At 43.7% G+C, this 26613-nt stretch overlaps 2 protein-coding genes across 2 annotated transcripts; one reads left to right on the forward strand and one right to left on the reverse strand.

Moving 5' to 3' along the window:
* Window positions 1–3903: 3903 nt before the first annotated feature.
* naxd (NAD(P)HX dehydratase) lies at window positions 3904–15469 on the reverse strand. The gene is made up of 11 exons (XM_063214211.1): window positions 14767–15469; window positions 13745–14326; window positions 13143–13287; window positions 11451–11496; window positions 10315–10403; window positions 9900–10008; window positions 8362–8412; window positions 8024–8128; window positions 7477–7597; window positions 6858–6978; window positions 3904–4396 (listed from the first exon to the last, which is right to left on the reverse strand). Exons 1-11 carry the CDS (start codon window positions 15263–15265, stop codon window positions 4246–4248), a joined length of 2019 nt encoding a protein of 672 aa, XP_063070281.1. The 5' UTR covers window positions 15266–15469; the 3' UTR covers window positions 3904–4245.
* A 553-nt stretch (window positions 15470–16022) lies between these two features.
* rab20 (RAB20, member RAS oncogene family) lies at window positions 16023–25532 on the forward strand. Its single transcript, XM_063214212.1, has 2 exons — window positions 16023–16982; window positions 23568–25532. Exons 1-2 carry the CDS (start codon window positions 16793–16795, stop codon window positions 24197–24199), a joined length of 822 nt encoding a protein of 273 aa, XP_063070282.1. The 5' UTR covers window positions 16023–16792; the 3' UTR covers window positions 24200–25532.
* The last annotated feature ends 1081 nt before the right edge of the window (window positions 25533–26613 follow it).

Consider the following 26613-nt stretch of genomic DNA (forward strand, 5'->3'; position numbering starts at 1 on the left):
TCACTCTTGACACCCACGTATTGAATCCTGTGCTACTTGTCGTCTCAATCATTAAATAGAATTGTGTTGCGGCAACAGATAGTCTACAGCTGACTTCCGCAAACTGAAATGATAGTCTGTTACAATACACTGCCGTCTCTGATCTCGTGTTTGCTGTGTCAATGGCAGTACCATTTGCATCATATTTGCATCATATCTCCTTAACGCCCATCTCATTGGCTGATGTTTGGAACTCTATATACAGTTTAGTGAAGCCTTTGTTACTGGCCACGCTTAAATGAGACATTTAATTCAAAATGAACACATCTTTAATTCTGAATAAAGCTTAATTCCGCTTTGAAAACGTCATGTCAACACTTGACAATTCAGAATCAAATGAAAGATCAAAGTAAACTCGACAGAACTATTTAATTCTCAATTTAAAAAGTCATGTAAACGTAGCCACTGTCTTTTCTTTTTCTTCAGGACGGAGAAAACTTGGCTTGTGCAATTGTCTGATCTGGGGAGTCTGGTAGTATTGGAGACGTATTAACAAAATCTAGGCCTTATATAAAACAGGCTCCCCTTTGTCCCAAGCCATGTGCCTTTGTCGCTAAGCTAGTGAAAGTCAATGGATCCATGTAGCATGCCACATGCTATAGTGATCCATTGACTTTCACTAGCTTAGCTACATACTCCTTCTTTTAACTTGTCTTAAAGCAAGACAACGCTTAACATGAGAAATAAGACACTTTACCACCTTTATAAAACCCAGCCAACGATGCTAACTGTATTAAGCCCCAAAATAGTGGCATACCCCTTTAATGTGCAAAATATCTCCATGTGCCCAACATATAAAATCTATGACACTGTAAATCTAGACTTTTCACATTGGTACGCCTACACAGTGGCATCCAAACCAGGCCGGAAAGTTTCTTGTTCTGAGAAGACTACTCCACTCACAAAATATTTACTGTTTGGACACTGATGTGGGCAGAGACATACCTTATAGATAGACAGGCCATTCAATTACAATAACGTTTGGTCTGTAGGCCTGGGCTTCAGTGATTTGGCTGTTTATTGTTTTCAAGAGACAAGAAGCCACCTTGTTAAAGTGCAAAACAGCTTCAGAGGAGTGTCCTCTATAAGATTGCAAAAAAAGATAACATACCACATCTCAGAACTTATCTTCTTATCATGAGGCGAAACACTGAGAAACATTTTCAAAGATGAAACCGCAGCTTAGGCCACATGTTGTTGTGCGACACAGGCAAAGGGTTCACAACAACCTAGTTGTGGTGCCTGTCAATTTCAATATATGATGATTTCATGTAGTTAAGGTGCTATGATTGTGTGGCAGTTCAGCATCTTCACAGGGAAAATGTTTGGTAGTTCAGCATCTTTACAGGGAAAATGTTTTATTAATTATTGTACTTGTAATGACTTTCTGTTCTGTTCTGTTCTGTTCTATTCTATGACTTGCAGCCTGGTGAGACAGACTTGGCTGTTAGGCAGGTTCGTCCAGTTAACTAAGATATTACACTTACAAAAAAAGCGGACTACATTTGCACCATAGAATGTAATCTATGATTTGCACCTACGGCAAATACATGTGTACTGTCAATGTTGTTTTCCTCAAGCTAGGTTGATTCATGTCAGTGAGGGAGGGAGGGATGGAGGAGGGAGGGAGAGAGAGAGAGGGAGAGAGAGAGAGAGAGAGAGAGAGAGAGAGAGAGAGAGAGAGGAGAGAGGAGAGAGAGAGAGAGAGAGAGAGAGAGAGAGAGAGAGAGAGAGAGAGAGAGAGAGAGAGAGAGAGAGAGAGAGAGAGAGAGAGAGAGTCTTAAATTGGCACATCACATACAATTTCCATACTATATATATCCTGCTTTTATCCTTCCTCACTGTCTATATTGAAAATGGACCAATGGGCTGCACCCTCAAAATTTCTGCCCATTCCCAAAGAAAAAAAAAACCCCCAGACCAACAAACAACAAAAAATATCATCAGCCCCTGAGGACTGTTGGCCCACCAGGAGAATGCCCTGTATGCCAGATTACCAGTCCAGCCCTGCTTGTATGTAATATTCCCAATCCATATCCTCTGTCCACCTGCCATAAGAGAGGGCTGGGTAGCTATAGAGATGATGTAGCGGGCGGCTCCTCTCACCTCACCTTTTGCAGATGATTGCCGTAGGAGTCTGCTTTTCTGGGAGTGTCCCAACATATTCCTCTGTCTTGGCCCAGCAGACACAGAAAACCAAAAGAGGAATCTGTGGACACATTCAACGAGAACAGGCTATTGATGACAGCTTGTTCAAGTGAAATACTGAAGGTTTGATGGCTTGAATGACTTTGACTTCAGACCCTAATCAAAACAGAGCAGGGATACACCATCCTTCCTGATATACAGAAATCTTTGTTGTGCTCACAAAAGTCCATCCCAGTACCCCCCAATTCTCTCTTTTTACTTCAGTAAAAACAACTCTGCTGGCAACCTGCAGGTTAACGGAAAAGAGAAAAGTAACTACGCCAATGCATGCTTGCCTCATTCACTGGCAGACCCCGTGTCATGTTTTAAATTATTTCACTCAAAATGAAAAAGACTCATAGGTCAGATGAAATTTGATGTGGAGAAATGGTGTGTTGTACTTAACACACCCTATTATTACTAGTGACAGCAGCACACCAAAAGCAGACTTAAACAGCACCACTAGGCCCTCTGCTGGTCACAATAGATATTACGATTTACCGGTACACTACATCCTTGTTAAAAGCACCTTTAACAGAATTTTATTCTCAATTGATGTGTACCTTTTTATGTAACAGAATTAAGGACTTTATTATCAACAATTGACTATCAAGGTCTTCATTAGACATAGGGCAGATTGTTTTTTAATCTTCATTTAATCAGTCTGCATTCTGTCAGAAGTATAGCACCAAATTCAAGTTAGGCACAACACAAACAGGCAATGACAATGTTATTAAAACATAAATTATTCTTGTTTTATTTTTTATTGTTTTGATCATTTCCAACGACACTGATTGTCAAAAAGACGAGAGAGGAATGGTGCTATGTTTACAGTCACTCGTTACTGTGCTACTATGCAGGGTGGTGGGTCAGTGAGCATTTAAGATTTTGAGCAATATCAGTGGAGTTGCGTTGATTCCTTAAGCCCCCCTGCACCGTGCTACTATGTAATTGCATGGAAGACACATCCATGTGGAGAGAAATTGTTGTCCGGCCAATTTCCTGAACCCAGCAAACTCAAACGATTCCTTACTTACATCATCAATCTACATCTTTGAAAGAACATTGCCTGCAACTACGTATGCATTCATATTGCTCTGAGTAGGACTCGAGAAGAGTAGCACTTTTCTGTGAAGGTTCTCATTTGATCCTGGTAATGTTAACTCAAAACTGTGTATCCTTAAGACACAAAAAATGCCAAGAAGACATACAGCTGAACAACATTTAAAATAGACGCATTCTTGACACGTCAATTGTGCTAATTCATCTCTATGTCATATGCTGGGTGTGATATTTTTTTATCCAACTCTGAAAAGACAGAGAGGAGAGCTTCACAGTTGCTTAAGCTGTCTGTTGGAGGACTGCAAGCGTTTTTCCCCTCAGCCTTAAAAGCGGCAAATACTACAGCTACACAATTGTCTGATGAAAAAGAGGCACTTTGAAGTTCAGAAAAGCAAACAAACCCAGCGTGTCATTCTGTCCCAGTGCATGTCCAAACGACACTGTAACAGCCATCACAGGAGGACAAGACAGGAGGACAAAGTTAAAACCAGCGAGACACAATGGATGTCTGAGAGTATCCTACCTTTTACCGTACCAGAGGTGTCAACCCAGAGGTGTTGAGGAGTGTAGAAAGTTGACCAAATTTAACCGAAAGAAATAGTACAGATATAACAATAATTGTTCACGGTGTATGTTTTAATGTCTTTCAGAGGTGTTGAGAGAGAGGCAGATCAGAGGAGTAGTGAACACACACCAGCCTGTGCTTAAGAGTCAACCAACCCCGCGGTCTGGAAAATGCCAAACAACAGGTTTCTTTGCTCAGGGTCAATAGCTTAGAGAGAGACAGTGGGATGGTACAGCACGTCATTGTCAAAACAACATCATTGTGTTTTTTTCTTTCTCCGTCAAGTCTGTTTACAAGGAAAGGTGATCTGGGGCATTGGGTGTCCTCAGTGTCATGAGTGTTCCTCAGTGATCCAGAGAGCACTGGGTGTGTGATGATTATGATGAGTGTCCTCAGGTCTCAAAGAGCTTCCTGAACGCGGAGTTGATCTCCTGGATCATGTCGGAGGTGGTGGTGGAGCGGCCGTGCTTGTGGAAGGCCTGTCTGTTGCACTGCCTGGTCAGCGACGTGGCCCCAAACGCCGCCACCAGGGTGGGGTTCACACTGCCATGAGATAAAACACACAAACATGCAAAGATGTAAGTCAAAACACATACTAAAGGGGAGAGGGAGACCACACACACGCAAATATTCAACGATATGGGTCAAATATGATATGGTTTTCAAACAGGTGCTGTAAATGAAAGATAGTTGGTTTTGGTTTTCTTTAGGCAGGTCATCAGAGATATGGGTCAAAAGATGTACGCAGTTGAAAACCAGGAAAAAGGCTGCACAATCCATAAATAACTAGCATTTAATCCATTGTAATGGTGCAATGGCAGTTAATTCTGTATAGTTCAGCCTTTATCCTGGTGCTGGAAATGAAGGAGATGGTTTAGGATGGTGGCAGGTAATCAGCCACCAGGATCAGGTTTACTTGATGGAGAGAGGCAGAGAACACAGAGACAAACAAAGATATGAATCAACTGATGACAGTTTTCACGTCAGAGCAACACCTAAGGGGATATGAACTAGCACTGGGATTGAAAGGCAAAGCTGTTAGAATGCAGCCACCAGGGTTCAAGGAGTTCACACTGAAGTTTAGTGTTTAGAACACAGTAAATAGAACATCGTAAATAGTGGACGGCCAAAAAGTAAAGGTATCTGAAAGTCTGTGTGGCCAGGCAACTAGACAGTTGTGAATATGGCTAAAGTACTTCTATGAGTCTTCACAAGCTTTTTACAGCCGGTACATGGGGATGACCTTACAAGTGCAGCAGCTGTTACTGCAGCTTGTTTGCAGGGCAGTTTCCACACCAGATCCCAGATCAAACAATATGGTTATCACCTGACAGCAACACACCATTACATTACATTACATTATATTGCATTACATAGCATTGGACACTTTTTAACCAAAGCAACTTACAATCAAGGACATAAGCAGAGCTAACCACAATAGCAGATACAATGTGCATCGGAAAAATAAAGAACAACAAGTAGGGTTAGTGTTTTTAAAGTACATTAACGTTAGCTAAGTAGAGTACACACAAACATACACAACACCAACGTAAACATCAGCTGTGGTTTAAATGGTAAAGGCGCTGATCTTTAGCCCAGCAAACTAGACGAACCCACCTAAGGGCAGAAAATGTTTTTGCCTGTCGAGCTCGTCTAGTACCGAAACGTCATAGCTAATAGAAAACAATGTAAAACCCGTTCTTCAATCACGGTCTGTGTGCAACAACATGTTTTTCTGTTTGAATCGGAGTTCAGCAGTGAGTTGCTTGGGAGGAATTGTGTGAGTGCTCTGGTGACTGTGCAGTTTAACAGTTCAAAGCGTATGGTTATGTCATGTTTTGAACGCTAAGCTTAGTTTCAGAGCTTTAGTGGCAGACTATACTTTTCATATTATCGTCTGATTGGCCAGGCGAGCTGATGATGTGAGCATAATGGACCCGGAGTGTGCATTATTTTTATGCACCCTCAGGTTTAACCGAATGGTCATAACAACAGGCAGTCACCTAATCCCTATTGCCCCAGGGTGAGTTCTTGTACTCAATTTAAAGCCGCACTCTGTAGGTTGCGTGAGTTTGAGCGGTGCCCAAGGCCATGCTTGTGTCAAAACCTACACGGCCTACAAGGTTTGTTGTTATCCCCTCACAGTTTCAATGTTTTTCATCCCAGAGTACAAACAGTCAGTGCAAATGTGAATAACATTTCCTGCCGTAAGAAAGTCAAATTTAGACGTTCAATTACGTTGCACCATTAGAGCATTGACTAATGGCATTATTTTCAAAGGTAGGACAACTCGTCTAGTGTTCCAAGTTGATAAGCCATTGATTTCATTAGTAATATTTTAAGGTTGAAATACTACTGTACTCAGTTTTGCTTTAAGATGCCTTGTGTGTGTGAAGCAGACAGCAGTTACCCATGTACGCCCTACTGTGCGTGTAGACACTGTAATCGATACACAATCTGCACAGGGTGGCCCTTGAACCACACAAACGTGTTTCAGCTGTGCCCGAGCAGGATGTTTGAATTTCACACGCCGTTGCTCGTGTCTGTGGGCACACGTTCACCGCCCACGGCCAGTCTTTCTTCCTCTTCTCCAGTCCCTATAGGATAATGCCTGGGTAAATTCCTGTGGCACTCAGGAAACACTATCTATCTGATATCTAACACACCCTCAGGAGAAACCAACGTGCACACAGACACCCACGCAGGTATGCACACACACCAACACGCACCGCACAGACACCTGCGCACACAACATGCACAGACACCTGCACGCATGGACTTGCACGCTCCCACACTAGCTAACACGCACGCACACATGCACACACGCACGCGCACGCGCACGCGCACACACACACACACACACACACGCACACGCGCACACACACACACACACACACACACTCACACTCACACTCACACTCACACTCACACTCACACTCACACTCACACTCACACTCACACTCACACACACACACACACACACACACACACACTTTTTTGTTACCTCTTAGTGGCGTCTGCGGGGGCGTTGAAGGCCCAGTGTGCGAAGGCCCCCAGAGAGCCGGAGAGGAGGTCCCCCTGGCCACCACAGCGCCGCCCACTCCCCTCCTGGGAACACGTCAGCACTGGAGCACAGAGAAGAGATGAGGATGAGGAGGAGGATACGAGGGGAGATGAGGGAGGAGGATGGCGATGGAGATGGTTTAGATGAGGGAAGATGATGGGGATGTTGATGGAGAGGAGGATGAAGAGGGGATGTGAGAAAGGGGAAGGTGTGGATGATAAGGATGAAGACAGAGATGGAGGAAGAACATGAATGATCAATCTGGGTCCATCGGTTCAAGGGTAGACATTATTAGGTTTGAAATAAATAAATATCACCCTAAACAAAGTTTTTGCTCAGTTTTAAAAGGTGATGCAGGTTGATTTGCACAATTCCCCATCTAATGTATGCATTGAATGTTTTGAAAATGATGGTAAATTGTGGAGAAAAAGAAAATTGTTTTGTGACTTTGGTTGACTATGTCTGCGGATTAGGGGTCTGGGGTTGTTGGGTGTGAAAAGGTGTAGTAGGTGTGTGTGCGCTTGTATGCTTGTATGTTCCTGTCAGTGGTGTCACTCACCCATGTTGCCGTCGGTGATGAGGTCCTCCTCTCCCTTTAGAACCACTGTCAGGTTGCCCATGGCGATGCTCAGCTGCTGGGCATTCCGATGGTGGTCAGTGCTGTCCAGAGGCTCTTGGTGCTAACAGTACACAAACACACACACAGACACACACACACACGATTGATTATTTTTATTTGGATCCAAGAGTCAAGCAAGGTCAAGTACAAGATCCAAATATTCTGTAAAAGGTATTTCATAGGTTGACAGATATTGGAGGCTACACCCATAGTTTACCAGTCCTCTTACCCACGCACACGCATGCACTCACAGAATAAGAAATGTGTTACAAACTTAACAGACGTTATAATAACACACCTGATTTGTAATGCGCTTTATGTCAACACCTTGACCTCAAAGTGCTAATACACAAATAGTGTAAAAAAGTACATCATGAAAGATTTTTAAGACTAACAAATTAAAAGTCAAATCCAACAAACGAATCAGATAAAAATCTGTGTGATTACATGATTAGCATCTCTTAAGTTAGTGGGATAATGAGCTCACCATGGCCTCGTAGAGTCTGCTGAACTCCATGAAGTTGGGCGTGAGGATGCCTTTCTGATAGCCCTGGATAACAGAGGGCTGCTTGGCCACCAACCAAAGCCCATCCTGAGAGAGAGAGAGAGAGAGAGAGAGAGAGAGAGAGAGAGAGAGAGAGAGAGAGAGAGAGAGAGAGAGAGAGAGAGAGAGAGAGAGAGAGAGAGAGAGAGAGAGAGAGAGAGAGAGAGACCCATGACATGACACCCAGACAACCACCCAGGCATTCACACTCGGCTAAATGATCTTGCGGAAACCACTCAATGCATTTAAAGAGCTTCATTAAAAGTGTGTTTAGTACTCACCGCGTCAATGACTATGGGGATGTCTCTGGCCTTGGATTTCTCAATGACCTCCTGTAAAAAATGTAAAAGCACATCACCTCAGTATAATCGCCTTTTTTACAATTACCATATTCAAGACCTGTGTATGGAATCTGGACCCATATGAGTATACAGTATCCAAGTCCCAATGCTACGGATGTAGGTAGACGAAATAGCCACCTTTTGCAAGTGTGTTTGTGTATCTGTGCATAAATCCTGGTGTGTACCATTATGCTCTACCTCAAAGGCCCTCGTATCAGTAAAAGGAAGATCATCATCAAGCGCAGAATAAAGTTCTGAAATTCTTTTATTAAGGACAACGTGCTTAACAAAATGTTTAAAGTATGTGGATGCAAAATAAAGGTGTGTGCAACATGTGAGGTGTTGAGTGAAGAAAAGGAACAGTGACCGCAAAAGTGACCAAAAACAAGTGTCACAGTATGTCAACAGTATGTCACGTAAGTGAGTACACCACTCACATGTTTTGCAGATTTGTGAGTATATCTTTTGATAGAAGAGCATTAAAGAAATTTCACTTTGACACAATGATTAGTGACCTTTTAACAACATTTTTAACCGCTTAAATTTCTTGTTAACTCAAAAAAAAAAATCAAAATACAGCCATTGCCCACAAAAGTGAGTACACCCCAGATTAGATTCCGGTAGAGAAGGGGCCGTGTTGGCTCGACACGCCTCGAAATGAAAAGGGATTAAAAGGGAGGTCATCGATGTGAGTTTAAACTTTTCTTTACATTGAACTTTTACATTTTGAGTCTGCACCGGGCTTAAATAGATCAGTGTGAGATTTGAATGCAATCCTATGTAGAGTATCACGATCTGCTTCAGTAGTCTCAGTGCATATTGACATACATGTTTCCTTTAGGTGCAATTCAGATTACCAATGTTGACAGCATTCATGAATCCCCAAACCATGTCAGTCCCACTACCATGCTTGAAAATTGAGGGATAAACTTTCTTTGTAAAACTCACTTGTTTACCACCACACATGCTTGACACCATCTAAAGCAAATTTGTTTATCTTGGTCTCAAGAGAAATTAACAGACCAAGGATATGGATCACTGGAACCATGTCGTGTGCTCTGAAGAGACCAAGATAAACACATTTGCTTTAGATGGTGTCAAGCATGTGCAGACTCAAAATGTAAAAGTTCAATGTAAAGAAAGGTTGACACGCACACCGATGACCTCCCTTTTACTCCCTTTTCATTTTGAGGCGATTTGAGCCAACACAGCCCCTTCTCTACCGGAATCTAATCTGGGGTGTACTCACTTTTGTGGGCAATGTTTAAACATTAATGGCTGTATTTTGATTTTTTCTGAGTGAACAAGAAATTTAAGCGGTTATATATGTTGTTAAAAGGTCTCTAATCATTGTGTCAAAATGACATTTTTTAATGCTCTCCTATGAAAAGACATACTCACAAAACTGCAAAACATGTGAGGGGTGTACTCACTGTACATGTACGTGTGTTTGTGGGTGGGAAAAAAAGCTCTCTGACCTTGGTTGTCTTGAGCAGGAGCTCCTCTCTGCCGAGCCCTGGTCCCACCACCAGGGTGTGCAGTCGCGGCAGCCACTTCTCAATCTCCTCCACCGCATTTGGACTGTCCCTACACACACACACACACACACACGCATACACACACGAACACGTACACACACACACACAAATCAGTGGTGGCTTAGTTCATGACCAACACACACGACAAACAACACACAGCCCACACTCACCTCACTCAAACATTGGGAACACAAGAGGATTAAATGATTTCAGGTTTATTTTTTTCCAACAAGAGTTAATCTACCATGAAGCTGACTTTGCACTTCGCATAACTCAGTTTGTCTCGGTTTCAGAAACATGCCAGTACCAGTTCTATAATGTTAGTTTGAAATGCAGAATACTAGTAGAAACTCACAGCACAGGGTGAACTATGAGTTCCGGGCTGTAAGACTTGATGACAGTGGCAGCATCTTTAGTGCAGAAGACGTGGGAAAGGTCAGCTCCCTATGGAGAGCAATGTACATCCAGAGAAATGAAACAAAAAAACGTCAGTCTAGCCGCATACAAACAAAACAATCAAAAACGTTTTCCAACTGACGGACTGAAATGCATTATACATTATACAGGGCATTACAGTCGCTTGCGCGCAGTCATAAACTGCATTTTTGACAACTCATTATGAGACAGTATAATTATTGGCAAAGTTCATATTTATGAGCCATTCAACTTACACAGTGATTTTACCACATGAAAAACAGCTACCCTTCAAAATTAAACAAATTATATTCAGAATTAAAGAAGTATAGCTATTCTTAGAAAATTGGCCTTGGATTGTACTATAGAGTGTTCTAGATACACTATTTTGCCAAAAGTATCTGTATAACCTGCCTTGATTCGCAAATGAACTGAAGTGCCATCCCATTCCTAACCATCTGGGTTCAATATGATTGTCAGCTCACCTTTTGCAGTTATTTCAGCTTTAGGAAACCAACACATTTTGGACAATTCCATGCTCCCTTCCCTTGTGGGAACAGTTTGGAGCAGGCTTCTTCCTCATCCTACATTTTTAGTTTAGTTTATTTAGTTTAGTTCAGCAGGGACCATGCACAATAATGCATGCACATGACAATGCCCCAGTGCACACAGCCTGCTCAGAGTCCTGACCTGAATCCAATGGAACACCTTTGGGATGAATTACAGCGGAGACTGAGAACCAGGCCTTCTCGACCAACATCGGAGTGAACACACTTCCCAGAAGAGTTGAAGCTGTAAAAGCTGCAAAAGCTGAACCGACATCATATTGAATCATATGGGTTAGGAATGGGATGGCAGTTGAGTTCATATGTGAGTCAAGGCAGGTTAGCGAGTATTTTTGGCAATATACTGTATGAGATCTTGGCATCACTCATAGACTACTTTATTTTTCGTTGGGTAAACAAATCTGCTAAATGTGGAAAAACAACAGAAAACAGACTAATGTAGGCAGTATGCCAGTAATAGGCTTGCAAAGCCTCCTTAAGCAGTCTATTTGTTTACGGCTGGAGTACTTACCACTTTAAGTGCGGAGATGGCTGCGAAGTAAGGTGCCCCAGTGTATCTACAGAGTTAAAGGGAAAAATAATACCAGTCCATCAACAGTCTATTCAGACGTAACAAAAAACACAACTACAGTTAATAGCATTATAATTAGCTGATATTAGGCAGTAAACAAACAATTCTGCGAAGAGGCCAACAAACTCAAAGCAGCTTAGAGGAAACCTATGTTTTTGAGAATGGTGTGCTCAAGTTCTCCAAAGCTCATCTTCTATGCCATGACCCGGCAGAACTTTCCTCCTGCAGTGACGTTTAAATGTTTAAATATTTTTTTGAAAAGTTTGTGCTTTTCCTTGCCAATGTAACTTAAGAGTTTTACATGACACAATATTAGAGTGAACATAGTGACGCAAGAGTGAAAGGCAGTTGCGGTGATTAAAAAAAAAAAAAAAAAAGGAGGGCATGACTCATTGTCTTCTTGCTCTATGCCCATTTACTGTAGTTTCCCAGATGTACAGTAAGGACTGGGGACAAGGAGAGCCTTGAATTACGTACGTAACCGGATGTGACCGAGTGCACATAGCTACATCAGAAGGATCAGAACACAATGCACGACACTGGAGGTATCACGAAGGGGGCAGATGGCCAATGGGGCTCTCATTCATATTTTTCATCACCGTTTGACTATACCACGTCCTCAATATGGAAGTTAAGAAGATCGCCCCTCGTGGTTCTGTCAATATCGCACCGGATCCACGAGTCTTATGTGCGCAAAATTGACATAAAATTCGCATGGTAACGCGTTCATGCACACAAAGTCCATACACACACGGATCCTGCAGCAAGCACGTCCCCAGCCTAACTCGTGTAGAAGATACAATAGAAAAGGCACAATGCTGTCTAACAGTGTCTGTGCTATTCAGCTCTCTGCTTTCTTATTGCAGCCATTAAGATCAACAAGCACAAAGCACTATGGCGTCTTAATCACCCTGTTGGATATCCACTAATGAATAATCCTCTATTGTACTGCCTCACACTATAGCTAGAAAGCTATGTGTGTAAAAGCAGGCAAAAAACTTGCAAGTACCACCTGTGTCCTAGACAAGTCTTAACCATACCCTCGTACTATGTAATGTCACTCACACAGAGGGTTTGGAACAGCCAAATTAACAAACATTTGCTAGAATAAAGGTTGAACTTAAATTTGAAATGCACATCTTATTTTATCAGATCACTAATATTTGATCAACGACATTGAAAAAAACGATTCCATGGGAGGGGTGAATTCCTTTTGAAAAAGTTTGAAATGTGCATCCCCTCTCCCTCGCACAGCCCCTGTTCAATGATTTGCCGGTTGCCTTGTAACAAGACTTAACTCCAAGCACAGAAATATATAGAGATTCTACTCTGTATTTCTACTGTAGAGCCCTGCAAGAACTTCAGCGCTAGACATAATATGGAAGGATTTTGTTTTCTGATTGGAGCTTATGTATGCCAGACTACCCATGAGGCCGAATGAGCGCCGCAAAGTGAATCGAAATCCAGTTATCCATTTTGACAACTCGTCAGGTCGTAGCGGTAAATCAAAGCAATTGAAACATCCTCCATGTTGTCGATTTGATTTGATTTGATTTGACCCCACCCCACCTTGCTGCGATTTTGCATCACTCATAAATAAATTCACTTGCATGTGTCCCTAGCAAAACTCACTCCTGGCATCCTCCAATGATGCCGATGCGGCCATCTTGGCCCTTGTGCTTCTTGGAGGTCAGGGGAGGGACGATATTCCTCACCAACTGAAGAGTGTTCTCCATACTGTGTGTAGCGCTGCCCAGCGAAAATGAACGCTCTATGACTGAACAAGAAATAAGACATGAAATGATTAGTCCAGAAGATTCCAGAGCTGCAGCTTAAAGAATAAAAGCATTTTAAGTTGACGAGTGGGTTAATGTTTTACAATTATGATGTATAGTAATTGTGTGATTAATGTTTCACATTAGTAGTGTGAAACACAAGCACAGGAAAACCTACACAACAACTCCTACGACAACTCAATAGGTCAAAAAAACTTTGACCAATTGTGCTTTACACTACAGAGTTCAGCTACACAGCAAACTGAAACTTCCCATTCATTGAAACACGTCGAAACACGTCAAAATGCCTCCATCTACTCCAATCTACTACTCCATCAACGCGTCCAATCTACTACCTCCATCCTCTTCGGCCATGAATCATCGTGCCCACCCTTCCCACCCCCATCCCCAACGCAGGAGAAAGCAAGGTAGACAGTGATGATCGAAGAGGACGAAGACCTGGGATAGAATCCCGGCCGTGGTCTGACAGGTGGTGACGAAGTGGGGACACCGTGCCTTGATGCTGCTGCTGATGCTGATGCTGCTGGTGGTGACGATGACGATGCTGGTGCGACTGCTGCTGTTGCCGTGAATGCTGAGACCGGGCCTGCGACCATGAGGACGAAGCGGGGGCCACGTGAACAGACATGGGCTCGGGAGAACCTACAGAGTGCACGGGAGTAACCGAGCCATTCCCAGGTGGAGGTGGTGGTGCTGCCGTCACCAACCCACCAACACCACCGGAGGAGGAGATGTTGCCGAAGATCTGTCCGAGCATCTGGAGCATATGGAGCTCTCGCGTGTGCTCGGCCTCGCGCCGCCTGTCCTCCTGCTGCAGACGCTGCTCCTCCAGCTTGTAGAAGTTCTCCTCGGCCTCGGCGCTCTGCTCCAAGAAGCGCTCCATCAGCTTGTCCAAGGGGAGGCTGGCCACGCGCTTGCGGCCCCGCCGGCACAGTCTCGACGAGGCCGAGGTGGAGGATGTGGAGGGGAGCACTCGAGGAGGAGGCGGAGCGCTGTTGATGGTTGGCTTCACTGGGACACCTGCAGGAGCACACATGGACATGTGTTAAGAGATTTAGCTACAAGCAAATGGACAATAAAGCATTCTACCAGGCACTCTGAACTTTACAACACTCAGCCAGAGTCAAATTCTTCGCATGTGTTTGTCCACTTGAAAAAAAAGCTGACCTGGATTCTGCCGACTCATGTTTGTTTGCATTCTTTTCTATTGCAGGGAGAGACACACAATCACTGTTTTAGGGAACTCCCCAACTAAATAAAGCGGCATTGACCAGGAAAAACTTTTATCATTAAAGTTTGTTGAACATGGTTACATTTTATTCTCTTATATAGATTCAGTGATTTATATATGGTCTGCATTCAAGTTGGCCATCTAAAATTTCGTTTGGATGAATGGGTCTGGTAGGAATAATAAAAAAAACAAACATAATGTGCAAGACAAAAGTACAAGGCACACTTACTTCCCACGGTCACGGGGATGGAGTAGGATGGGTACTCTATCTTCACTGTGTGCGCTGGGAAGTCAGTGGAAGGCGGCATGTAGGAGTCGGACGACTGCTCGGTCCCATCGCCCTCCTCCTCTGTCCCGTCCATCATCTCGTCTCCCACGGCAACGCTGTCAATCATATCCTGTGGGTCCACGGGTAATCGGTTGCCCAATATCCGCTCCATCTCCTCGAAGAACTTGCACAGCTTACGGTACTGTCCATTGTTTTTCTTGAAAGCATCCTTGGCCTGGTAGTACTGCCTTTTTAGGCTCTTCACGCGTATCCTGCACTGATCAGGTGTCCTGTCGTAGCCCATGTCTCCCAGACGGCTGGCCACGTCTCGGTAGACATGGCTGTTTCTGAAGTTACCGTCCAAGGCAGTCTGCACGTCGTGTTCCCCCCAAATGTTGAGCAGTGCTCTTGTCTCCGAATCCGTCCACAGAAACCCGCGTGTTGGATTCATCAGCATCATTGTTCGGACAGTATCCCGGTTGTCTCGACTGTGTAGCTAAATTGGTATTCCAGTAAGCGACAAAAAGCGAAACAAATCCCCTGCTACTACTTCTTACATCAACAACACGGTATAGCAAACAAGGCTAACTGGCTAGCTAAAGAAAATTCTCATTACCAAGCAAATTCTCTACCCTTGCCATTATCCAAGCATACATTACGAATAACTACACCTTTACGATGTCCACATTCTTCAAAATTTCGCGCAAGTTTATCTTGCAACTTCAGACAAACACTTTGCATTACATAGGGTAGCTTGCTGGCTACATTTCATTGAACTCCACACCACTGGGTCCTCAAAACGTCACTAACATGGTGCACCTCGTCATCGATGAAAACATGTCCGCTCAAGGTTTTGGGATTTACAGTACGCTGAGCCAGACATACATTTCACTGAATGGACATAGCCTAGGCCTACGACTACAGTGAGCGCAAAAAAGCAAGCCTTTAGTAAATCATGCTGCTAGATGTTTTGGCAACTTACCCCTGCTGAAATGTAGCCTACAGTGTTCATTTCCCTAGTAGCAGTGCATTGCCAAAGAATTAACACCAGACCACTATTAACATGTCCACAGTTACAGTTTCATTGAGGGCTGCTTATTCTCGACTGTCATACCTTCATCTCCCAGACAGAGCCAATGTAAAGTCACTGCAATGGCTACAGTAACGATGCAGATGAGTGAAGCTCCATAATAATGCATTTGGGCAGCTATTCTGAGCTCGTGGGACTATGACAGCCATGCAACAAACGACTCGCGACCATGTTCTTCTTACCTATCAAATGAGGGCAATTCACAACACCGCCAACCAAAGCGACTACTCGTTTTAGGTTTATCATGGGTCAAAGGAACTTTAGCTGGGCTGGGAGCAGCCAACAGCTAACCAAACCCGTCAACTCCGAGAATCACCCAACGCCTGGATTAGCCAATCAGAAAGCGGGACAAAGCCCCTGACTTTCCAAGTGCTGGCAAGTAAACTATGGAACTCTTGAAGAGACACCCTGATAAACAGCAACATACTATTTTACATTGAGCATCATGTCCGGTCCCCGAATGTCCCACGAATGTGTGACACACCAAATGACCGTTTTCTTGCCCATGCTTTTGACATGACATGTAACATTGATATTCTGAGTAGTTTACAGGTGATTTGTTTTGGCCCCTCCTTTGAAGGCAAGTTCCTGTTTCGTCACTCATCGCGGCTCAAGAAACAGCGACAGAAGAGAACCGTGCTACCAGTTGATGGCTAATTAGTTGCTCAACATTCCAAAAGATACTTTGTTTCGAGTTTGGACGGCGAAAGATTGTTAACTTGTAGCAGCTTTGTTGTGGAATAGCGTACGCGCGTGTTCTGCCGTCATGCGTTCTTCAAAAACTTGTTTCAGTAGCTTGGCATTGTCCCTCAAATCAAGGTGTTTTTAAATGAGATCCACGCACAGTGCTCAGTTTCTTGACCTGCCGCTGAGAAACAGCGGGTCACGCCAAGGACCATGCCTGAACCAGGGAAGATGAGGAAGCCCGACGTGAAAGTTGTAATACTTGGTGACATGAACGTAGGAAAGACTTCGCTTCTACACCGATACACCGAGAGAAAATTCAAAGACACTATCAGCACTGTTGGCGGAGCATTCTTCTTGAAGCAATGGGGACCCTATAACATCTCCATCTGGGATACCGCTGGTAAACAACCATTTTCAATAAGGTGCAAGAAAAGTAGTAAGAAGGGCCTGTGACATTTCACGCCACTTGGCTATTCTTTGTTAGCCGCTGTGTTCTGCCTCTGCTCCTCTGTGCTGTTTACTGTGTTTAAATGTGAGAGATTAGCCAAAGGAGTAGTTCTAAGTATCTACCTGTTGTTGAGTTGACAAGGACCTCGTGACTTGACTAGGCCACTCAACAACAGGACAAGACTGTGCTAGGCTACAAACTTTAAAAACACTCACTCCTGAAGCTGGCAAGAATTTGGAAGTGTCTTTTGGACATGGCTGGTTTCCGTCCCAAATTTTATATGGGTCACCTATAAATAGACATAAGGAATGGCTTATGGGAAACAAGCATACTGTTTATAGGCAGACTATTGCACTTTGTGAATAATCAAAAAGAGATTTTTTTTAGTCAGGACTCACTTTTTTTAACATTCACCTGTGATTTGGAATCCAATTTATTGTTACTTGAGAGGCAGTTGTGGGTTTATTACCTCTGCATCAAGCCTCACAAGTCAAGGCAGGTCTCATGCCTTCAAACAAACACTGCTCATAACAGTTCAAAAATTCTTAGGTGGTCAAAGTGGGTGAAGTGAGAAGGACATATTCACCTTAGATCACTGGTCGTGTCCGTCCAGTGTTAATATTAAAGCCAGGCTACATAGGCTAGTAGGACAATATTAGGCCTACCATGTTAAGGCAAGTATTTCTCACACTTTTCAGACCAATGTCTAAAAAACAGCTTAAACAAGTGGAAAGTTCATGCTGCTGTGTGTTGTTTATGCTTAATGCGATGGTCAGCAATCCTAAGCGTGATCCAGACCCAACCAAGGGCACTCTTGTCAAGCAGCTGACCTCATTCTGCTGTGTGTATGACAACAAGAAACAGAGAGCATTGAACTTGGACAAACATTAACAGCAGTCTTATTTGTTTGTTCCCGAGCCAGAGGGCATTGATATGGGGCGTCAGGCAGTGAGCATGAAATGCTCCTTGCACACAGTTCTTTTCATTGTTGTTTGCTTCTAGGTTGGTGAACACTAGATAACACATGCATGGAAAAAGGGGGGATGAACTTCATGTGACTCCTTGGCAAATGGCTGGGCCTTCTTTCGCCATATGTTGTGAAATTGCCAGACCTCAATCTCTTAAAGGTCTGCTGTCTAATACAAATTATCGAACTTTTTTCTAACAAATTATATAACAGTTCTCACAACTGAGTGAATGCACCCTGTCACAATGAGTGGAAAAATTAGACATTTCATCGGCTAAGCTTTATGTCCTTTTGTTGAGTGAAATCGCTCAATATGATGCATGTTGGTTGGACGCTGTTTCATGACCATGCAGTATGATCATAAAATGTTACATTTATAGTCATTAGGAATACTTGAAGTTTATGGCAGAGGTAAACACTCATAAAAAAATGACAAGTCTGTGAACAGGCGACATGCATATTGATAATGATCATAAAAATGTCCCAGACTTGACTTAAGATCCCCTCACTCCCCCCCTCAGGTCGTGGTAGTTTCCCAGGAGGTCAGTGAGGTTAGCCAGGGTCAGGGTGTGGTATGGCATGTTGACCTACTCTACACATGAGAACGCTTCAGTCTTGGATCATTTGCTATGTAGCTTTGAACTTGAAGGCGTTTTTGTCCAACAAAATACCTTCATGTGTTTTTACCCTCTTTATTGGGTAAAGGTTGTATTTAGATGGACCACATATCTAGTTTTTGTTAGAGTGGCTCAAATAAGGATTGTAGACATAGTGCATGCCTTACTGAGACGGCACGAGTAGAACAAAACCCCTATTCCTAATCTAGATCTTTCTCACGTAGGTTGGGATATAAATTGACCACATTAGTCAGCATAGCAAATATGTGGTGACACATGTAGCCTACTTTTTTGGCTGTTCAACTGAGGATTGTTCTCCTTCAGCCTTGCTTTGGGGAGATATACAGAGTGTGACTCATGGCATGAGTCGTCCAAAGGGTAATGGGTTGTGGTTGCTCCCAGTGATAAAGAGACCTAGGCTGAATCCAAAATGTTCGCTTTTGAACTGAAACAATACGACTTGTGCCCAGTGTGGTGAACAATACATGTTTATACGTTCGGTAGCCTGACCAGGGACTGAGGTTGCAAATTTTCAATCTGGCTAGAAATAGTTTATGTACCACATACACACATGCTGTCATGACTTTGTCGTGGCACTGTGCTCTGCACTGTCCCTGTCAAATAAACTACAAAAAAGTGAACATCCTGGACACTACCACAGACATCGTAACAGGACATGAATGCCTTGGACTGTTGTGGTATGATTTGTGTGTGCCCAATGGGGCAACAACATGACGTCCTCTGCTCTTTTATCATTGCGTGTGTCGCAGATGGCCAGTCCACAAATGTGCAATGTGTGAATAGTGACTTTATGCCATATGTGAAAGACTATTTTGGTTTCTGTTCTTCTTTGGTAAGGGGAACGGAAAAAGAGAGCGCATGTTGGGATTGTGCAATTGTCACAGCACTGAGTCCACTGGTCTAAATAAATAGCAAGTCATGAGAGCTGTTACAGGCATGGTGCTGTTGAAAAAATGAAGGCCACCACCTTACAACCAAAAAGTATCAGAAAACATGCACCTTTTGGCCCCAAATATGTGTAGTTTCATCACCTGTAACTTACCAGCTGAATATCGAGCATGCTATGCACCCTTTCTTTTTAAAGAAGAGAGGAGGGAGAGCGCTGCCTTGGGTCTCAATCAAGTGTAGTGCAGGTGCTCTTCAAGGGAAAAGGGCATCAGAAACTTCAAAGTAAAGGAGGGTCACTGTAAACGAGGCAACACTGCTATTGGCACATGCAATGCACTCTTCTGAATATCTGGATTATAGGCCTGCTATTGTTATGGTTGGAGGTTATTGTGATTGTGTGATTGGCACAACAATGACGTCTAATCCCTATTAATGACCAAGAGTTATTTCAGTGGTTTTGGACCTGGTCCAACTGGGAATTCATTCACATTCATTTGTGGCTTTCTATGAATCTGAAAAGTCTACACATAATATGTCAACCAGAAAGGAGAAAGTTTAAATGTGAATCATCCCAAATGCTGAGTGACGGCAGTGATGGGTAGCCTGGATTCAGATGTTACAATCTAATATAGCCTATTCCAAATTACCAGCTTTTACCTGCCCAAATTGACAGGTTTTTTTTTTTGGACTATGTGGCGCTGGATTCTAGCTTCTGAATCCCGGTTGCCCATCATTGGGTGATGGAGTATACAAAGTACACTATTGGCATTTTTAAAGAACACAACCCACTCACAATGACTGGCACTACTTGTTACAGCATGAAGTCAGCAAAACACGTGTTGCATCAGGCCTTCAGTCATGCTTCTGGCATACACCATTATCGTGCTACTACGAGTGAATTGACACCATGCGTTCACATGGATGGCTTCCTGTGGAAGTGTGATGTCAAAGTCTGATTTGTGCTCCTGAGGCAATGTCACCCCCTTGTCACATGCCTATCACTACTATTGGGACACGCAGAGGTAGCACGTAGTGCATGGAACGGCAGGCAGCCAGACCGAGTGGCCAGTGTGTGTGTGTGGGCGTGGGTCAATGACATTGCACTTTCTCCCACTTGTCACATCCTGTTTTCTCTCTTTCTATCTGTACGTGTGTCTGTCTGTGTGTCTGTATGTCTGTCTGTGTGTGTATGTATGACAGAGCCTGCACAGCATAGAGCCTGCACAGCATATTTCAGTGCTAGCTAAGCACCTCTTGACTTCCTCAGCCTTCTTAAAAACCAGCAGCCTCGAGCTTCTACTACACATTTGGGATCTGACTGAAACAAAAAAGGGTCTTTCTTGGATCCCAAAAAACAAAAACGGCCACTAACAAAAGAGCTAGTCTTGTTCGAGACTCAGAACCACCCAGCCACCTTCCTCCCTTCACTGCCTTTTGATTCCCATTCACTCTTGTTTTGGCGCTCCAAGCTTTAGAGAGTTGGAGACCCTTTTAAAGCCGTCCAGACAGCCCTGCTGCTACCGCTGTTCCTACTGCTCTTTCTGCCGTCGGTGTTGTTGTTGTTGGGTCATGCTGGCTGAGGTTGAATTGAGGCGGCTCCTGTCCTGTGTGCGCCGTCCAGGCATTTATGTGGCCGAGGTGGCAGGGTGGAGTGCCTCTCCGTTTAGGAAGCCTTTTAAATCCCTCCAGACACCGCTACTGCTGCTGCTGGTGTTGCTGTTGTTGGGCCGCCACACTGGTTGAGGTTGAAGTGAGCCGGCTGGTGTGAACCGAGGTACTACCCAAACTGCTCTTTGGTCAGTGGTTAGTGTTATGGTGCAAGGGCTAAGGTTTTGGCTAGGGCTGTCTTAACAATTTACTGGACAAATCGGCCTATTTTGATGGAGCACTGTCTCCTGTGTACAGTGTGTGTGCCATCCAGGCATTAGTGTGGCTGAAGTGGTAGGATGGCATCTGAGGAAACACAAGCATATTCTCTCTCTCTCTCTCTCTCTCTCTCTCTCTCTCTCTCTCTCTCTCTCTCTCTCTCTCTCTCTCTCTCTCTGCTCTCTCTCTCTCTCTCTCTCTCTCTCTCTCTCTCTCTCTCTCTCTCTCTCTACTCGCTCACTCGCTCGCTCTCACACACACACACACACACAAATACTCCTCATATGTCAAACGTTTGCACAAAGGCTGGCCCTCAGACTGGCTGCACACGGCCATGTCCAATGCCCATGCAGGCCCACGCCTCACAAGCTTCCCCTCCTCAACAATGGGCTCCCTGTGTGCAAAACAACACATTCAGCAGCTTTTTGCTATGCTTACCTGTGTGTGCATGTGTGTTGCGTTTTTGCTGAATGCCTGAACTGCCACACAATGACGTGCTTATTCATGTTTTGACTGAAGTGTGTTAAAGTGATGTCATCGGTGTGGAACTCCGATTTCCATGGGTTGGCCATGCATTCTGGTACAACAGATGGTAGTTACATGGACACACACATTCTTATGTCTCCATCCATGTAGCAAGTATCTGCTGTCTCATTGCTCTATCGCATTGCCTCTCTGTGGGCCCGTAATCGTATTGTGTGTAGATCTTTGCACTTGCATGGTATTTCATAGAAAGGATATTGTAAAATCATACACAAGTTTTACAAGTTTTTTACAAATTTCACAAGATTTTTGCATGACTGTGAATACGGATATAAATTTTGGTAAATTTACTCTTGAAAGTGGCCCCTTTATTCATACTAGTGTAACCTAATAATTCTGTATGAGAAAAGTACAAATTATGTCATTCACAGATGTGAATGATAAAATTACTTTCTTTGTATGCTTCATATAATGTTTGTTCATATATTAATTCTGTACTATGAGAAAACGCCAAAAAGCGAGTAGATCCATGGCATATATAGTTCTTTACCATGTTTTCCGTATGGGATGGCTTACTCTAAGCAACTTGTTGTGGTTTTCCATCCTTAAATAACATTTCCAAAATCATATAGTAGATTCTCAGTCCATAATAGTCCTACATAGGCTAAAAAGTTGCTTGAAAAGAGAAAAAAACTTTTCTTCACCAAGGCACTCCAAAAAGTATAGTTAGAAATGTCTTTATTATTATGACATGTCCATTAAGGACTTTAAAATTGCCCACGCGTAGCGGCAGTTGAGCCTTCTTCAGTCCTACATAGGCTGCTGGCGCACTGTCCAGTTTTCAGGTCACTTCAGTCTTGACTTAAGTTTGAAGACACAATTCTGCTTTTAGGGCAGAGTTCCCCCAACCTTTTTTTTTTAAAACTTGGGGCCTGATTGACATTTTCACTAATGTTACTGTACATGGCCTACCTCTGAACAAATAGATAATACAAATCAAATAACTGGTCAGCACTGCAGTAACACACCCGCATAAATATTTTTGGGATTATTTTTGAAAATGGTTTCAAGGCCCACTTGGAATACCTTTGCAGCCCACCAGTGGGCCCTGGTCCACATAATGAGAATCACGGCTTTAGGGAAACTGAATAGCGAATGAACTTAGTCTTGTTTGAAGGGCACAATGTCTACAGTACACAAATGCATGTTCCCCGCATTAGATTTTTACAGCATATTAAATGGTCATATTTCAGTTATCGAAGTTACATATTTCACAGGATATTTAGATGTGTCTGCATTTAATGTGATTATGTGGTATTAGTCTTCTGTGCCATTTCCCTATTTTTCTCAGCCTTAGTATAGTTTCTTTTAGTGTTTTCCTACCCTGCTTCGCAATGGAGGAAGTAGACCTGAGTTGGTGAGAAATGGATACCCATCACTACTATTAGTCCCAACAGACCTTTTTGTCATTTCATTTCCTCTTTTATATATATGTGTGCGTGGTGCGTAATGTTTTGAATTGCTTGAGTATGAAATTATTTTTTGAAGGGTGTGGGGGCAAGGGTGGTATTCGTTCTTGTTGTTCTTGATAAAGATAAAAAAGCTAGAAAAAATTGAAAAAGTGTCTAGTGGATAACATTGGTAAGTGGAAAACTCTTCTCTCTCTCCTCTCCTCCCCTCCTCTCCTCTCCTCAGGTCGTGAGCAGTTCCACGGGCTGGGCTCCATGTACTGCCGGGGGGCCTCGGCCGTCATCCTGACCTACGACGTCACCAACTGGCAGACGCTGGCCGAGCTGGAGGACCGCTTCCTGTCGCTCACCGACACCGCCAACGGGGACTGCATCTACGCCATCGTGGGAAACAAGGCCGACCTCACCGACTCGGGCTCCCACCATCGCGGCTCAGACCATCACCCGACCAACCAGGATGGAGCAGGGCACCAGACGCAGGCGGAGCAGCAGGGACTTGGCACAGAGCTCCAGCCCACCGGAGGTGGAGGTTTGGGAGGAGGAGGAGGAGGAGAAGGAGAAGGAACTGGTGACACTTCGGCCCCGGTCCAGAAGCAGGTGAGCCAGGAGGACGCCCGGGCGCTGTACAGCCGCGTGCTGCGCTACAAGGGCATGGAGGACCGCGCGTGCCCGCCTGCCGAGCGTCTCTGCTTCGAGACCAGCGCCAAGACGGGCTACAACGTGGACACGCTGTTCGAGACCATCTTCGACATGGTGCTGCCCTCCATCCTGAAGAAGAGGAGCCAGGGGGAGCCCTCCACCGTGGACCTGGAGGAGTGCAGGGTACCCAGCAAGAGCACTAAGGGTGGCTGCTGTTAGGGATTGGCTGGAGGGATGGGGGGAGGGTCCTGCAGGGTCAGGCCACCAATCAAAACCCGTTTTTTTGTCGGATGTAATGTGGGACAGCTTGGCGAATCTGATTTTGACCATCAGGGTCAAAGACCAGGGTCGGGTCACCAATCAAAAGCCATTGTGAGGAATTTCAGTTGGATGTAACATGGGACAGGTGGTTGCCAAAGCTGATGGTTGACTATCATGTTCAAAGACAAGGGTCGAGTCACAAATCAAAAGCCATTGTGCGGAATTTCAGTTGGGCGTAATGAAAGAGGTTGCCAAAGCTGAGGGTTTACTACAGTGGTTCTTAACCTGGGGTGCGGGCACTCCCTGAGGGTGCGTCAGAAATAGGAGGGGGTCCACGGAATTTTGATTGTGTTGAGGTTGTCACAAAAAAAATTCTTCAGAACATTATAATTACGCCAAATCAAAATAAGAATGTTTTGGTCCCCATTTCAAGTCATGGGTTGGGAGTTGTCTGGGGGGGGGCGGGGGCGGGGGGTGGAGATTAAGAACCACTGGCTTCCTCTCAGGTTTGAAGACCGGCTTGCTATCTGGTTGATGTGTACATGTAAATGGCAATGCCATGGTTTAGGATTGTATTTTGGTTGCCGATGAGGATCGAGGGATTAGCGTCAGTTGAAAGACCTGCTTCTTTCTGACTGATGCGTACATGTCAATCACAGAGTGCTTGAGGACTGGTGTTGCGAGTATTTTGCCACTGTAAACAGAACATTGACGATGCCTTTACTGTCGCACCTCCAGACTGTTGAAATAATCACATCATGGACATGTTTGAAAAAAGAGACATTGTCTTTATTTCTGTGTAGTGGAAATGAAATTGAAGAAATAAGTGCACATTTCATAAGATTTAGTTTTTTTGCCTTAAGAACAGTATTGTGGAGAGAAAAAAAGAAACAAAGCAGACTTGTGTATAAATGAGACACGCTGCCAATCAGTCACTGAAGTACTTTTCTTGTTGAATGTTAAGGGACTAGAAAGCACTTAAAAGGGCCTGCATATGAGATGACACTGAATGACTTTCCTATTTTGAGGAAAAAGGTTTTTTTAAATGAACAGTAAAAAATTGCTTGAAATATGGAAATAAAACATGTTTTTCAAAAAAAGTTTTATCCATGCAATGTATCACAATAAATGCTTGTACTTTGCTCAAGAGACGCTGGTAGATTTTTTCACTAGCTCTATAAAATATTTTTTTTCATTCTCATAAGTATATTCAATTCCATGACAGTCTCGAATTGACTGGTTATGTACAGCTACTAGGAGTTATGGGGTCATGTACTAAGCATAAATCAAGTATACCGGCAAAACTATTATCATGGAACTGTAAGGGAATGCTTTAACAATTACAAATATGGATATAATGCGTATTACAAAGACATTTTTCTGAAGGACATTTTTTAAAATCCAATCCTAGAAATTAAACAACCCGTGGGGAATCCTTGAGAAAATTGTAGTGTTTATCCTTTGCAAACACTTCATGCTTGATTGAGGATGTTTAAAAATACTTTGAATAATAAAACAGCTAAGCAAAGGCAACTTGCCAAGCTACCTTCTTGGCACTTAAAGGTCTTTGGAAGGAGAAATAACTGTTAAACGCAGAGCAGATGTTTTGTGCTACACACCTCAATTCTTTTATGCATATGTTTTGCAGCTGGAAATCCCATATGTGCTCTCTATCTATGCAGGTGATATCAGCCATCTGTAGCCAAATTGTCTGCAGAGGAGCAGTTGATCCATTCCATTATCCAAACTCCTGTGGTCTACTTCTGCTTGTGGCCTCGCACTTTGCTGACGCCCTACCTCTGGAGAAGTTTTCCCCGGGTCAGCCTAAGCACAGCAAGGGGGGGGTTGATTGTAAATCAGAAAACTTCCTTTTGAATTATGCTTTTGCAAGATATTGAATTGAACTTCTATCATCATTGACAGCAATCCAAATGTCATTATCTCATTTGCGATAGGGATATTTGAATTGGTAAAAGCCCTCAAAAGGATAGGAGGAACTAGCTTTACATTCATCCCTGGACATTTCGACAATCCACTTGAGCCTTGCTGATAAGCAATGCCCTTTATCCAGAGTCCACTGTTAAAAACAATAAGGCAATAAGGTAAAACCAGGGCAGGTGGCAACACTGGTGAGGGTACAGACTACAGACATGCCCAATCCACCTCATCAAGTCCTGCCCATTTCATATAATTTTGTGCTCAGAATTTCCACTCTACTAATTCTGGCTAATGGTCACCGTTGAAATCTTTGGTCATCACTGCAGCACAACCGGATATCCGGTCATCCGGTGTGCAATCCAATGGTAGCATCGCAGCACCTGTGTGACTGGTGGATTATAAAGTGGATACGTTCTGATGCTGCACTAGAGGCA

This window comes from Engraulis encrasicolus, chromosome 13 (genome assembly GCF_034702125.1).
Source record: "Engraulis encrasicolus isolate BLACKSEA-1 chromosome 13, IST_EnEncr_1.0, whole genome shotgun sequence".
In the NCBI taxonomy this organism is placed as follows: Eukaryota; Metazoa; Chordata; class Actinopteri; order Clupeiformes; family Engraulidae; genus Engraulis; species Engraulis encrasicolus.

Excerpts from the sequence above, each read along its gene's own strand:
- rab20 (XM_063214212.1), top strand. The coding sequence starts at position 16,793 with ATGCCTGAACCAGGGAAGATGAGGAAGCCCGACGTGAAAGTTGTAATA. Across the intron at positions 16,983-23,567 it reads CTCCATCTGGGATACCGCTG|GTCGTGAGCAGTTCCACGGG; the intron begins GTAAACAACCAT and ends TCCTCTCCTCAG.
- naxd (XM_063214211.1), bottom strand. The coding sequence starts at position 15,265 with ATGATGCTGATGAATCCAACACGCGGGTTTCTGTGGACGGATTCGGAG. Across the intron at positions 6,979-7,476 it reads CATCACCGACGGCAACATGG|TGCTGACGTGTTCCCAGGAG; the intron begins GTGAGTGACACC and ends TCTGTGCTCCAG. Across the intron at positions 4,397-6,857 it reads CCCGCAGACGCCACTAAGAG|TGTGAACCCCACCCTGGTGG; the intron begins GTAACAAAAAAG and ends ATCTCATGGCAG.